Below are 15,003 nucleotides of genomic sequence, written 5' to 3'. Positions count from 1 at the left end.
TATGGACCGACGAGACAAAAGTTGAACTTTTTGGAAGGTGCGTGTCCCGTTACATCTGGCGTAGAAGTAACATAGCATTTCAGCAAAAGAACATCATACCAACAGTAAAATATGGTGATGGTAGTGTGATGGTCTGGGGTTGTTTTGCTGCTTCAGGACCTGGAAGGCTTGCTGTGATAGATGGAACCATGAATTCTACTATCTACCAAAAAATCCTGAAGGAGACTGTCCGGCCATCTGTTCGTCAACTCAAGCTGAAGCGATCTTGGGTGCTGCAGCAGGACAATGACCCAAAACACACCAGCAAATCCACCTCTGAATGGCTGAAGAAAAACAAAATAAAGACTTTGGAGTGGCCTAGTCAAAGTCCTGACCTGAATCCTATTGAGATGTTGTGGCATGACCTTAAAAAAGGCAGTTCATGCTAGAAAACCCTCAAATAAAGCTGAATTACAACAATTCTGCAAAGATGAGTGGGCCAAAATTCCTCCAGAGCGCTGTAAAAGACTCATTGCAAGTTATCGCAAACGCTTGATTGCAGTTATTGCTGCTAAGGGTGGCCCAACCAGTTATTAGGTTCAGGGGGCAATTTCTTTTTCACACAGCTCCATGCAGGTTTTGAGTTTTTTTTCTCACTAAATAATAAAAACCATCATTTAAAACTGCATTTTGTGTTCAATTATGTTATCTTTGACTAATAGTTAATGGTTTTTGATGAGCAGAAACATTTAGGGCCCGTTTCCACTATCGCGAATCTGCATGCGTTTCCTGCATGCAGATTCGCACAGCCAATACAAGTGGATGGGCCTGTTTCCACTTGTCAGTTTTCCTGAGCGTTTTTCTGTGCAGGATTTTTCTGCACGGCAGAGCCCTCAGAATTCGCCTGCGTGTGGAATGCATGCGAATCGCCGCTAATGTATTTAATAGGGAAATCGCCTGTGGCTTTGGTATGCGAATTTTCATGCGAATTCGCATGCAAATTCGCATGGAAACCAATGGAAAAGCACACCGGCACTGCCATGGTTAAATTCGCATACAGCGTCACCCATGGGAATTTTCATGCGAATTCGCACAAAAATTAGCATACAACCGCATGCGAAATTCGCATCCGCATGCGAATTTTTACCGCGGCGATTCGCACCGCACAAGTGGAAACGGGCCCTCAAGTGTGACAAACATGCAAAAGAATAAGAAATCAGGAAGAGGGAAAATAGTTTTTCACACCACTGTACATACATACATACATACACACATACTCCGGCGGTGGGAGCGTGATTGAGGGCGTGCTCGGGCAGGGGCCACACAGGCGCATTGACCAGCGACAGGCTCAGTCACTGAAAATGAAACTGAGTTGTGGCAGGGTATTGAAAGATCGTTTTGACCTGGGGCAGGCACAGGATGTCTGTAGGGGCTTGGTACAAGCCCCAGTTAAACTTTTTTTTCCATTTCAGTTAAAGTTCACTTTACCACCTTCAGCCTCCTGTGTCAGAGGCATGGGCGTCCACACATAGGAGCAAAATGGGGCGGATGCCCGGGCCCTCAGCCAACCCCCCCCTGGCCGTCCCTGCTGCCTATCATGTAATAAGCAGAGTGCCAGCATCCAGCGTCAGACCTCCGATCAGCCAGCGACCAGTGAGCAGCGGGCGTTAGGACCTCGTGGACCCCGCACTGATATGTGGAAGTGATGTCACTTCCGCATATGCAGCGCGGTGTCCACAGGGGTACCATGCGCCCGCTTCACACTGGTCTCCAGCTGATCAGAGGTCTGACGCTGGCTGCTGGCACTCTGCCTATTACATGATAGGCAGCGGGGACGGCCAGGGGGAGGTGCCTGACAGTTAGTGGGGGTCCCTGTCACTACCTAAAACTGGGGGCACCTGTCACTAGGGGGGTGAGTGGTCCCTGTCACTACCTAAAATGGTGGGACGTGGGACTTGTCACTAGGAGGGTGAAGGGTCCCTGTTACTTCCTAAATCCTGGGGGGCACCTGTCACTAGAGGGTGAGGGGTCCCTGTCACTACCTAAAACTGGGGGCACTTGTCACTAGGGGGGTGAGGAGTCCCTGTCACTACATAAACCTGAGGGGCACCTGTTACTAAACATGGGGGGGGCCCTGTCACTACCTAAACTGGGGGGCACCTGTGTCAGAGGTGCTCACAATACCTACCACAGTCCTAGTCTAATGTCCCACCATTGCTAAGTTCATGTAAATTTGCCTCCAGATGACTCACATGGGCAGACTGCATAGGGCTATATTCACAACCATGGTCAGAGGCCTCTCATGGGCAGACTGCATAGGGGTATATTCACAAAACCTCAATAAAACTTACTTTGGAATGCCATATTTTGCAAAATGCACTCTGTAGATTGCAGAAAGCCTAGTAAAACTATACGTCTGCTATCTGCGCAGGGACATTTGGAAATTGCATTGCGTTTATAATCTTTGTGTGAACGTAATCTAAAGACAGGTGTAGAAAGAAACACTTTGTTATCTATATACCGCACATGGCCACCAGGGGCAACATTTTCTTTACTTGGCTTTAGGAAAGAGCTCACACTAGAGATGGGAAGTTCGGATCTTTTCAATGATCCGGATGATTCGAATCGGATCATTGAAGAGATCCGGATCTTTGATCCGAATCTCGGATCATTTTACTACCGGAAGCATTCGGGGGTGAAATGAACAGCAGGACAGGTCTGTGGACAGGAGAAGGGGAGGGAGTGGACACACAGAGAAGGGGAGAAGATGGACAGAGGGCAGGGAGTGGACAGAGATGGGAGGAGGGACGAGCAGAGAGCAGAAATGTTTGCACGTAATACCCACATGCTGCAATCATATGCTTTACATATATTTCACCTATATGTTCATCTGTACACTTTGAAAGAAAAGGTCGCACAGTGAAAGAAAGCATTCCCAGAAGTGAAGTGCAGCTGTTTAGTGCCGAGTGCAGGAGGATCATATTGCCTTTCAATCACACTGTCTGCAAAGTTACTGAGCTGTGCTGAGCCAAAAGTTTCCAATGTGATCACTGTGCAGCACTACGGAACAGACAGCCTGTAATGAGCAGCACGTTATAGCCAGTATGTGTGCTCTGCACATATCTGGGAGTGGCACCCATGTCCCCTCTCTCTCATCTACCTGTGGCTGCAAGGCTGGTCCCCTCCAACTCAGCGATCCAATCCATCCCTGCTCTGCTTCCAGGACCCCGCTGCCCGCTGAGAGGGGGCGTGTCGCTCATGGCCCCGCCCCTTTTGCGATCCGAATCACTCATTTTGATGATTCGGATGATCGACTCATAAAATAGATTCGGATCAAAGATCCGAATCGTTCACACACTGTGCACAGTTCGTCGCATGAAGAGATGTTTCTTCGCCATATCAAGTTGATAACTGTATTTCCTGGCAGCGTTTCCAGCATCTAGAGAGGGAACTTCTCCATTCAAGCTTATGCGGAGTTCCATGACTTTCCCCGGGATATAACGAGGCGCGCAGCAGACATGTGAGCAGCAGAGCACACAGTATGAACAAGTCCTGTGCAGTGAGAGCCGGGGCCGTGGCCAGTGTCAGTATGTTTGCTGTGGTAACCGCAGTGCTGCTGGCACAATACGTTTTCACCATGAAGAAGAAGAACGGAAGAAAAACAAAAATAATAGAGATGGTAAGAAAGCGCTGTAGCCATAGAGAGTGATTATGCTGGACTGGTCGGCACACAACTCACATGAACTTATTCGCAAAAACAAAGCATCTGCTGTTTAGATTCCCTGGTACTTTCCACGTCATCTTTTATATTATTTGACCTCTGTGACGATGCTTTGAAGTAGTTGTAGGTTGAATCACTACTTGTGAATCTCTACTAGTTGCGCATTACTGGTATTGCGCATGCGTACGTACGCTCAATGAAGATAGAGCGTCCATAGTAACCTAAAAGTTCACTGGTGAAAGCAGTAATGAGCTGTTGTAAAGTAAACATGGGTGGAGCGTTGCGTTGTCAGCACGGATGCTGGAGCCAGTGGCTCCAACATGAAAATGAAGTGCTGCAGCGGCAGTTAAGCGTGGTCCACACATGCAATTTTAATTGGCCTTTTTTACCCCTTTTATGTAGTTTGAGAACTTACCTACATAATCTGTTAAAGGGAACCCAAGGTGAGAGCGATATGGAGGCTGCTATATTTATTTCCTTGTGAACAATGTCAGTTGCTGTCCAGCTGATCTTCTGGCATAAATAGTGTCAGAGTCAAAACCCAGGAACAAGCATATGGCTAATCCAGTAAAAGCTGAGTCAGAGTACCCGATCTGCTGCATGCTTGTTCAGGGTCTATGGCTACAAGTATTAAAGGCAGAGGATCAAGAGGACTGTCAGGCAACTGGTATTGTTTGAAAGGAAATAAATATGGCAGCCTCCATATCCCTCTCACCCCGGGTTCCCTTTAGTAGTATCCTGTATCTGTTGGCCCTCTTACTACTTGAAGATGGTAAGATTGATCAGTGATTGGCCAATCGAAATTGGATGTGTGGATGCACCGTTAACTCAAAGTTGCTCAATCACCATAAATAAATAAAATAGAACAAAGGGAGAAAAGCTAGCGTTGCCAAATGTACTTGAACACTAGGGAAAAGATCATTTAAATTACATTTTCATGTTGCTGTACATTGCTTGCTTTATTATGACCAGCAAAGAAAGCTTTCAATGCAAAGTCTTGTACACACGTCATATATTCCTTGCCTAAGACGATCATTTGGGGCTATCTCAGCCAGGTACCCAGCGCAAGTACAGCTGTCTACCAGGGCAGATTAAGAGACACCATCCTCTGGTCGAAGAGCCCTTAGGGTGAGCCTGTGCCACCCCATTGCAGAGTATTTGTGAGTGGAGCAGGCTGGAACAGTTACTCACCTGTAGACTAGAACTGTTCCAACACGCTCCACTTGTGAATACTTTTGCATGGTGGAGGGGCTCCCTAATGCTGGGAGCACATCTGGTTACCTATATTATGGAGGAGGGGCTACCTAATACCCGGGGCACATCTGGCTATATATACTGAGGAGGATTGGCTACCTAATACTGGAAACACATCTGGTTACTTATATTGTGGAGGGGGCTACCTAATACTGGGTTCTCATCTGGCTATATATGCAGTGGGATGCGAAAGTTTGGGCAACGTTGTTAATGGTCATGATTTTCCTGTATAAATCGCTGGTCGTTACAATAAAAAATGTCAGTTAAATATATCCTATAGGAGACACACACAGTGATATTTGAGAAGTGAAATAAAGTTTATTGGATTTACAGATAATGTGTACAATAATTGTTTAAAAAAAATTAGGCAGGTGCATACATTTGGGCACCACTAAAAAAAATAAATGAAATCAGTATTTAGTAGATCCTCCTTTTGCAGAAATTACAGCCGCTAAATGCTTCCTGTAGAGTCTGGATTCGGGTTGAAGGTATTTTGGACCATTCCTTTTTACAAAACATCTCTAGTTCATTCAGGTTTGATGGCTTCCAAGCATGGACAGCGCTCTTTAACTCACACCACAGATTTTCAATTATATTCAGGTCTGGGGACTGCGATCCGCCCCTAAGCTACATCATTAGGGCCAACTTTGACCCTCTACATCACAGTCACCAGGCACATTGTAGCCAGTCAGGCTACACTCCCCCCCCCCCCCCCCCTTACAAAAGGCAGGCAGCGTCAGGCATTTCACTCACTCGTGTGCCTGCAGTAATTAGAGAAGGGAGAGCTGCTGCAGAGAGAGATATAGGGAAAGCTTAGTTAGGCTCTTGTAGGCTTGTTAGCTTGCTCCTTGCTAATTCTTATTGCTAAAGCACCCCTCAACAGAGGGCTAATCTTGTTCTTGTAATCTATTTTTTTTTTGTGGCCCACTTGCAATATATACAGCCCTGTCAGTCTGTCGCAGCTGGCCTTTGGCCCCTTGGTGGTAATTCCTACTGTGCCACTGACATTCAGTGACTACCTGTGTGTGTGTGACAGACAGCTGCACATTTGTAATCCCAATCACTGTACCTGTTCACTGTGCAGTGCACCTACCTACCTACCTACGTACGTACGTGAGCGCACGCATTGTTACTACCACCAGTCATTGCACCTGTTCACAGTACCTATGTGTGTGTGAAAGCTGCACATTTGAAATACCCATCACTGCAGTGCATACCTGTAACCTGTTCAGTGCACCTACGTGACCGCAAGCAGTGTAATATACCACCAGTCACTGCACCTGTTCACCGTACCTGTGTGACAGCTGCACATTTGTAATACCAATCACTGCAGTGCATACCTGTAACTTGTTCAGTACACCTACGTGACCGCCAGCAGTGTAATATACCACCAGTCACTGCTCCTGTTCACGGTACCTGTGTGCGACAGCTGCACATTTGTAATACCGATCCCTGCATACCTGTTCACTGCACCTGTGTGACCGCACGCTGTTTAGTATACCAGTCCGTGCATACCTGTTAACAGCTGCACATTGTATTGTAATACCAGTCACTGCATACCTTTCACTGCACATGTGTGACTGCACATTGTATTAGTCAAGTCAGTGCATACCTCTTCACTTCATTCCCCCCGATATGGACAAAACGGGCAGAGGCAGACCCAGAGGCAGGCCACCCGGCAGGTCTTTTCGAGGTCGTGCTGACGTGATTTCGTGCGGCCCTAGACCAAAGTACAGTGCTCAGAAGAAGGCACGTCCAATCAACTCCCAAGATTGTCAGAACGATCTCCCTCCTCCCCTTCGCCTCAAAACTCCTTGAGCGTCTGGTTCACAAACGCCTGACCCAGTACCTCAATGCCAACTCACTACTAGACCCACTGCAATCTGGATTTCGGCCTGCCCACTCAACCGAAACGGCTCTCACCAAAGTGGTCAATGACCTTGCCTTAGCTAAAGCTGAAGGTAAATACACCATTCTCCTCCTCCTTGACCTTTCAGCAGCTTTTGATACAGTAGATCATCCCCTACTCCTCCAGTCTCTCCAATCCATGGGCATTCACGATCTCGCCCTGACCTGGCTTTCATCCTACCTCTCCAACCGCTCCTTCACGACCTCCTTCAATGAGTCCTCGTCCACCCCCAACCACCTCTCAGTGGGAGTCCCCCAAGGCTCGGTCCTTGGCCCCCTACTGTTCTCCCTATACACATCCTCCATTGGCAAGGTTATCTCCTCCATGGGTTTTAACTATCATCTGTATGCAGATGACACCCAAATCTATCTCCACACCCCTGACATATCCACCACTACCATGGACAAGGTCTCCTCCTGCCTATCTGCCATCTCCTCCTGGATGTCCGCTAGGTTCCTAAAACTAAATCTAGACAAAACGGAATTTATGATCTTCCCACCCCGGTCATCCCTGGACCTCCCAGATGTGCAGGTCACTGTTAACCACACTACTATTCACCCTACCTCTCAAGCCCGCTGTCTGGGTGTCACCCTGGACTCCGCACTCTCCTTCACTCCCCACATCCAAAACCTCACAAAGTCCTGCAACTTCCACCTTCGTAACATCTGTAAGATTCGCCCTTTCCTGACCCCTGCCACCACCAAACTCCTCATCCATGCCCTCATAATTTCCCGCCTCGACTACTGCAATGCCCTTCTGTCTGGACTCCCTAAGACCCGAATAGCCCCACTGCAGTCCATCATGAATGCGGCTGCCAGAATTATCCACTCCTCCCATCGCTCCACCAGGGCGGCTCCCCTCCGTGAATCCCTCCACTGGCTTCCTATCCAGTCCAGAATCAGATTCAAGATATTGTGTCTGACCTACAAATCCATCCACAAAACCTGTCCAACCTACATTTCTGATCTTACTCAGAGATACACACCAAGCCGCTCACTCCGCTCCTCCAATGAACTTCGCCTGACCGTCCCTCGCATCACCCAGTCCCATGCACGCCTCCAAGACTTCTCAAGAGCCGCTCCGACACTATGGAACTCCCTGCCTCCACCCATTAGGGCAGCCCCCTCCTTCAACACCTTCAAGAAGGCCCTCAAAACTCACCTTTTCACTCTTACCTACCACCCCTCACAATTGCTCTAAACCCACAGCCGAACTCTGGTCCCCTACCTCTCGTGTCCCTACCTCTCCCTCTAGATTGTAAGCCTTTGGGCAGGGTCCTCACTTCTTTTGTGTCCTACCTGATCATGCACCTCTATTACTGTGCACCCATGCTATGCATTTGAGTGAACCTAACTTGCCTAATCTTCATGCTCCCATCCAGTGACTAAGCATTACCTTGCACTCATACTGTGCTGTGTGATCTGGTTTTCTTGTATTCCTGTATTGTCATATTGCTGTTTGTCACCCCTAAATATTGTCTGTAACCTAAATTAATGTCCAGCGCTGCGTAATATGTTGGCGCTTTATAAATACAACAAATAAATAAATAAATAAATAAATAATAAATAACGTGGTTGACTATTTAACACAGAACACCTCATCTTCCACAGCCACCAGCGCTAATCCAAGTACCACATCCGCTACATTTGACACTTCGCAGGAGTTATTTGGTGGGTAAATCACTGATTCACAGCCATTGTTACAACAAGAAGAAGGCGATAAGCAAGTTACACCACCTCATATGTCTGAGTTAGGCAACACTATGGACGTAAGGTGTGAGGAGGAGGATGATGAAGTACCTCTGACATCTGACCACGGATGCCTGGTCTGCCAAGCACGATCAGGGCAGGTACATTACTTACACAGCCCATTGGGTCAACCTGGTGACCGCTGGCAAGCAGGTAGTACGTGGCTGTGCAGCGGACCTAGTTGTGACACCTCCATGGCTTGCAGGCAGGCCTGCTGCCACTCCTCTCCTTCTCCTCCTACTCCTCCTGCTACATCCTCTTCGCTGTCGTCCTCCTCCTCCTTGGCTGAGTGGCAGCGCAACTCTACTGGTGCTGCAATCTCCTCTCCAGCTACACAGCCCCAGCTCCCCAGGGCCTATACTGCATGCCAGGTATAACGGTGTCACGCCATCTTAGACATGTCTTGCCTCAAAGCGGAGAGTCACACTGGAGCAGCTCTCCTGGCTGCTCTGAATAAACAGGTGGATCAGTGGCTGACCCTGCACCAACTGGAGATCGGCAACGTGGTGTGTGTGACAACGGCAGCAATCTCATTTCGGCTTTGAATTTGGGATAGTTGACACATGTACCCTGCTTGGCACATGTGCTCAATCTCGTAATCCAGAGATTTGTGTGCAAGTCCCCAAGGCTTACAAGACGAGGCCAGGAAGCTGTGTGGGTATTTCAGGCGGTCTTACACGGCCATGGCACGCTTGGCCGATATTTAGCGGAGAAACAACTTGCCAGAGAGGCGTTTGATTTGCGATAGCTCGATTCACTGGAATTCGACCCTCCTGATGTTCGACCGCCTGCTACAACAGGAGAAAGCCGTCACCCAGTATCTCTACAACTACAGTAAAAGGACATGCCCTGGGGAGATGGGGATGTTCTGGCCGAAGAACTGGACACTCATGCGAAATGCCTGCAGGCTCATGCAGCCGGTTGAAGAGGTGACAAACATGGTGAATGCTGACAAAACTGAGGTTCTGTTTGTCCAAAGCCAGCACTCGCCATCAAAACAGCTCTATCCTAAAGCAACACCAATCAGGATTGAGACTTCAGACAAAAATAGCTCCAACCTTGTGCGCAGCCTTGGCGTACTAATCGATGGGTAATTAAGTTTCAGAATCCAAATTTCATCTGTAGTTAAATCTTCCTACTTTCATCTGAAGAACATTGCAAAGATTAAACATCTGATTCCCCCAGAGGATCTTCCAATCCTAGTCCACGCCTTCATCACATCACGGCTGGACTACTGCAATGCCCTTTATGCTGGCCTCCGCAAAAAGGACCTGCGTCGCCTGCAATTAGTGCAGAATGCTGCTGCCAGATTGCTAACAAACCAGCCTCGCCACTGTCACATTACACCGATCCTTCGCTCACTGCACTGGCTACCAGTAGAATGGAGAATACTCTTCAAGATTGGACTGCTGACATTCAAATCCCTGCACAATCTGGGCCCTGGATACATGAAGGACTTGTTGAAGCTGCACCACACCTCTCACAACCTCAGATCAGCAAGTTCTATAAACTTGGTCACTCCCAGAGTGCACCTCAAAAAATCTGGAGATAGAGCCTTCTGTCATGCTGGCCCCAACTCTTTGGAACTCCCTGCCACACCCAGTAAAGACAGCACCATCCCTGGAGCTATTCAAATCCAGACTGAAAAGCCACCTGTTTAGCCTGGCATTTCCAGACTTATAAAATTCTTCCTCTGTACTACAATGGTCGGAGCCATGCTTATGCGCTTTGAGTCCCATGGGAGAAAAGCGCTTTACAAATGTTATTTGTTGTTGTTGAGTCGCAGTGAAGGTGCCATCAGCGGCTTGATCCCATATGCCTTCTTCCTGGAGCGTGCCGTGCGTAGAGTGGTGGATCAAGCTGTGGATGAGCGTGAACAGGAACAGTTACAGGATGAAGAGTTGTGGGATCAATTCTCATCAGAACCAAATGTTTCCTCAACACCTGCGGCAGCACAGAGGGAGGAAGAGTCGTGTGGGGAAGAGGAAGGAGGAGGAGAACTTACCTGACATCACTGAGGTAGAGCAAAAGGAGTTGGATAGTACGTCTGGATCCAACTTTGTGCAGATGGCGTCTTTCATGCTGTCCAGCCTGTTGAGGGACCCCCGTATGAAAAAAATTCAAGGGGAATGAGCTGTACTGGGTGGCCACGCTACTAGACCCTCGGTGTAGGCACAAAGTGGCGGACATGTTACCAACTCACCTGAAGGCAGAAAGGATGCTGCACATGCAGAACAAGCTGGCAACTATGCTTTACAGTGCGTTTAAGGGTGATCTCACAGCACAACGCAATAAAGGTACCACTGCCAGTAATCCTTCTCCCATGTCCACACAGGCAAGGACAGGATGCTCCAGCAATCTCATGGTGATGTCGGACATGCGGACATTCTTTAGTCCAACGTCTCGCCTTAGCGCTTCCGGATCCACCCTCCACCAACGCCTGGACCGGCAGGTAGCCGACTACCTGACCTTTAAGTGTGGATGTAGACACTGTGAGCAGCGATGAACCCCTGGACTACTGGGTGCGCAGGCTTGACCTGTGGCCAGAGCTGTCCCGATTTGCCATACAACTTCTGTCTTGCCCTGCCTCAAGCGTCCTGTCAGAAAGGACCTTCAGCGCAGCTGGAGGCATTGTCACTGAGACGAGAAGTTGCCTAGGTCACAAAAGTGTTCAGTACCTCACCTTTATCAAAATGAATGAGGCATGGATTCCGGAGGGTTACTGCTTGCCCGAAGACTAAGTCGGTCCCCACACAGCATCTCTGCTTGCAGGCCGCTTGACTGCCACCACCAACAGGGTCCACCAGGACTCCAGGCGTCCTATAATAATTTTTCTGGTGCGTGTACATGCCTGCCTAATTTTTCTGGCTGCACTGCAGCTGCAACAATAAAACAAATGGCATGTACATGTGTCAATTCCCCTTCATGATCGTTACCTTGCCACGGTGAAGGGGCTTGCATATCACAATGAAGCAATGACCGCCGGTTATATGAGTGTGTTGGGGTTGGGGGGCACACCTGATCCAAGAAGATAGATAATAAGGTTGTTGCTTCATTGTGGAAAGACCAAATTCGATCAGCTGGACACTCTGTCACTGTTGTACTGTCATTCAGCTACCCCAGCCCGACCATATGGGCTTGAAAACCGCCATTGCCTGCACTTTGGCCATGGTGCGCACCAGTCCAGCATGGCCATCACTGCACAAACAGCTGTTTGCAGTGCGTTACTGTAAGGCCACATACAGACATCAGACCATAGTCTTTGGAAAATGAAAGATCACAGACCAATCTTACCACCCTTCATGTAGTATGAGAGCCATACTCTACACAGTCGTTTCTATGGAGCTGAACTTCCCATCAGACAGAAATCTTTGCAAGATGCTGCACACACAGATGCTGTACAGACACAAAAGATCAGTATCTGCAAAAGATCTGTTCCTGCCAAAGATCCGTTCCTGCAAATTGCAATGATAGTCTATGAGATCTGCAGATCATCATACACACATGATTTAACTGACATTCATCTGCAGATCTGCAGATCTGAAAATCCATCCTGGTGGATCTGATCTGCAGATGAATGTCAGTTAAATCATGTGTGTATGATGATCTGCAGATCTCATAGACTATCATTGCAATTTGCAGGAATGGATTTTTGGCAGGAACAGATCTTTTGCAGATACTGATCTTTTGTGTCTGTACAGCATCTGTGTGTGCAGCATCTTGCAAAGATTTCTGTCTGATGGGGAGTTCAGCTCCATAGAAAAGACTGTGTAGAGTATGGCTCTTATACTACAGGAAGGGTGGTAAGATTGGTCTGTGATCTTTCATTTTCCAAAGACTATGGTCTGATGTCTGTATGTGGCCTAAGGATCTCCTCTGCGGGGTCTGTTCTGTCTTCAGATGCTACTGCAGCCAGACTATGCTGACTGCTGTTTGCAGAGTTTTTCTGACATTCACAATGAATGATCTGTCCATTTGCATTTCATTCGCTTTCCATTATGGTATGGCGTGCTATTCTGAATCCAAGTGCTATGCTGTTTGCATGGGTATGCATGAACTTATGAGATGCAGGCTAAGGGCCTGATTCACAAAGCGGTGATAACTCAGTTATCACTCCTAAAAGACTTTAGGCGTGGTAACCTTTGCACCGCTGAGTTAGCACCGCTTTGTGCTCTTTAACGCGCGCAAAGCCCATAGGGTTTAATGGGCGCATCGCGCGCACTGCACCGTGCGCCACGCGATTGCGCACGAGTTTCATTTTATCACGCCTAAACTGAGTTTAGGTGTGATAAAGGGCTTTTCACAGGCGTGCAAACACTTTGCACCGCTTTGTGAATCAGGCCCTTAGTGAATGCAGATTGCTGCCTTGTCCTTTTGCAGGCTTGTCTCTGATTGGTGCGTTCATCCATAAATGTCACTTCCTGAGTCTGCTTCCCCGCCCGACATATTGCTAGTCTATAGGACTGCAGTCCTGGGTCTATGTTCATGCGAACACTTCTCTGTGATAGCTCTCAGACCTTAGTCAGATCCTGGTGTGTTTGAGCTGGCAGGACCCCGGGGATTCACACATAGCTTAGGTTCATTATTGTAATTATTATATTGATTATTTCCTGTGTATGACCTCTTGCCTGTACCTCTGATTACTCTCTGCCTCCTGATTCTGTACTTTACCTATCTGATCAGTTGCCGACCCACAGCCTGAATTACCGACTCTGTTTCTGCCTTACGATTTTGTACTGTATCTCCTGATCTGTTGCCGACTCCTGATTGTTTGACTACTCTGCCACCAGTGGGTTCCTCCCACTGGGGCTCACCGCCTTGGTGGCGTTCGCCACTTTACTGTGCACCAAACACGTGTACTTCTCACAATACTAAAGTATACTGATTTGTTATGTTCTGTACTTTTTGTATTGCTTATTGCTGCTCCGCATTGTGAAATTTCTGTCTGGCATGTATGGATGCTCTGTCAATGAATGCCTGTTTCCTCAAAGTTTACTATCAGTTTGACAGACATTCATCTGATCTGTTGCAGATCTGTTCCTGTTCCTGTCCTGTTTTTGTATTGCTCATTGCTGCTTCCGCATTGTGCATTTTCTGTCTGGCATCTGTGGATGCTCTGTGAATGAATGCCTGGTTTCCTCAAAGTCTGCTATCAGTTTGACAGATATTCATCTGATCTGCTGCAGATCTGTTTCTGTCCTGTTAATATATTGCTCATCGCTGCATTCGCTTTGTGCAATTTCTGTCTGTTGTCTGTGGACTGCTCAGAGGATTTCTCTCTCTGTGCTCCACCTGCTGGCTGGTTTTGTTCCTCCATAGGTGTGTTCCACCATTACTGGGCTCCTCTGTCTGAACGCTTGTGGGAGATCTCCTCAGAGTCAGCGTACACGCTGTGCGCTGACCGTGGAGATCATTCCCCAATTGTTAGGCCGGTTACACACTGAAAGCGTGCAGGAGAACGGCTACTGCACGCGTTGCAGCGTGTCATTGGGAATCTGCGGTGCGACGCTGAGTAGCGGCGGTAGTAGTTAATTAACCTTCCTGGCGGTAACCCCGAACGTAGTTCGGGGTAAGCCGCGCAGGAGATTTTCTCAGGCCCTGCTGGGCCGATTTGAATAATTTTTTTTTTTTGCTGAACGCAGCTAGCACTTTGCTAGCTGCGTCAGCACTTCGATCGCCGCCGCCCTGCGCTCGATCGCCGCTATCCGCGTCGCAACACAGCCCCCCCCCCTGGACCCCTGCGCTGCCTGGCCTATCAGCGCCAGGCAGCGGCAAGGGGTGGATCGGGACTCCCTTAGATGTCGCGACGTCCATGACGTCGGTGACATCATCCCGCCCCGTCGCCATGGCGATGGGGGAAGCCCTCCAGGAAATCCCGTTCTTTGAACGGGATTTCCTGATCGCCTATCGCCGGAGGCGATCGGCGGGGCTGGGGGGATGCCGCTGAGCAGCGGCTATCATGTAGCGAGCCCTAGGCTCGCTACATGATTTAAAAAAAAATAAATAAAAAAAACGGCTGCGCTGCCCCCTGGCGGTTTTTAATATACCGCCAGGAGGGTTAACCCGAAGGGGAAACGCCGATTCCCGACGATAAAATGCGCCGGGATGCATCGTACCGCAACGCATCGAGACGCAGCATTGGGTGTGAAAGGTAAAATGAAAGTCCATGGACTTTCCTTTTACCTTGGTTAACGCAAAGTATAGACTTTGCGTTAAAACTCCCAAAAAGGTCTCTGGTGTGAAAGAGCCCTAAGGGCTGGAACCCACAGGAGCGCTTTTGGCAGCGTTTTGGCAGCACTGCGATACGCTAGCAGTTTGCCAAAACGCTGGGCTAATGTTAATGGAGGGGGCAACTTCCACAGGAGCGTTTGCGTTTCCCAGAAACGCAAACG

General features: G+C 48.5%; 1 protein-coding gene across 2 annotated transcripts in view; it reads left to right on the top strand.

Annotated features, from left to right (window-relative positions):
- The first annotated feature begins 3,297 nt into the window (after nt 1-3,297).
- Nucleotides 3,298-15,003, top strand: part of NT5C3A (5'-nucleotidase, cytosolic IIIA) — a 124,936-nt gene continuing 113,230 nt past the window's right edge. The window contains exon 1 of one of the 2 annotated variants that reach the window (XM_068236582.1): nt 3,298-3,658. In XM_068236582.1, the coding sequence (XP_068092683.1) occupies nt 3,521-3,658 (138 nt within the window). In that variant the 5' untranslated portion in view covers nt 3,298-3,520. The remainder of the gene's footprint in view (nt 3,659-15,003) is intronic. The other variant, XM_068236583.1, reaches the window with a different exon arrangement.

The sequence above is a fragment of the Hyperolius riggenbachi genome, chromosome 5, assembly GCF_040937935.1.
Source record: "Hyperolius riggenbachi isolate aHypRig1 chromosome 5, aHypRig1.pri, whole genome shotgun sequence".
NCBI lineage: Eukaryota > Metazoa > Chordata > Amphibia > Anura > Hyperoliidae > Hyperolius > Hyperolius riggenbachi.
The sequence above is the reverse complement of the archived record's forward strand: the minus strand, read 5'-3'. Positions and strand labels throughout refer to the sequence as shown.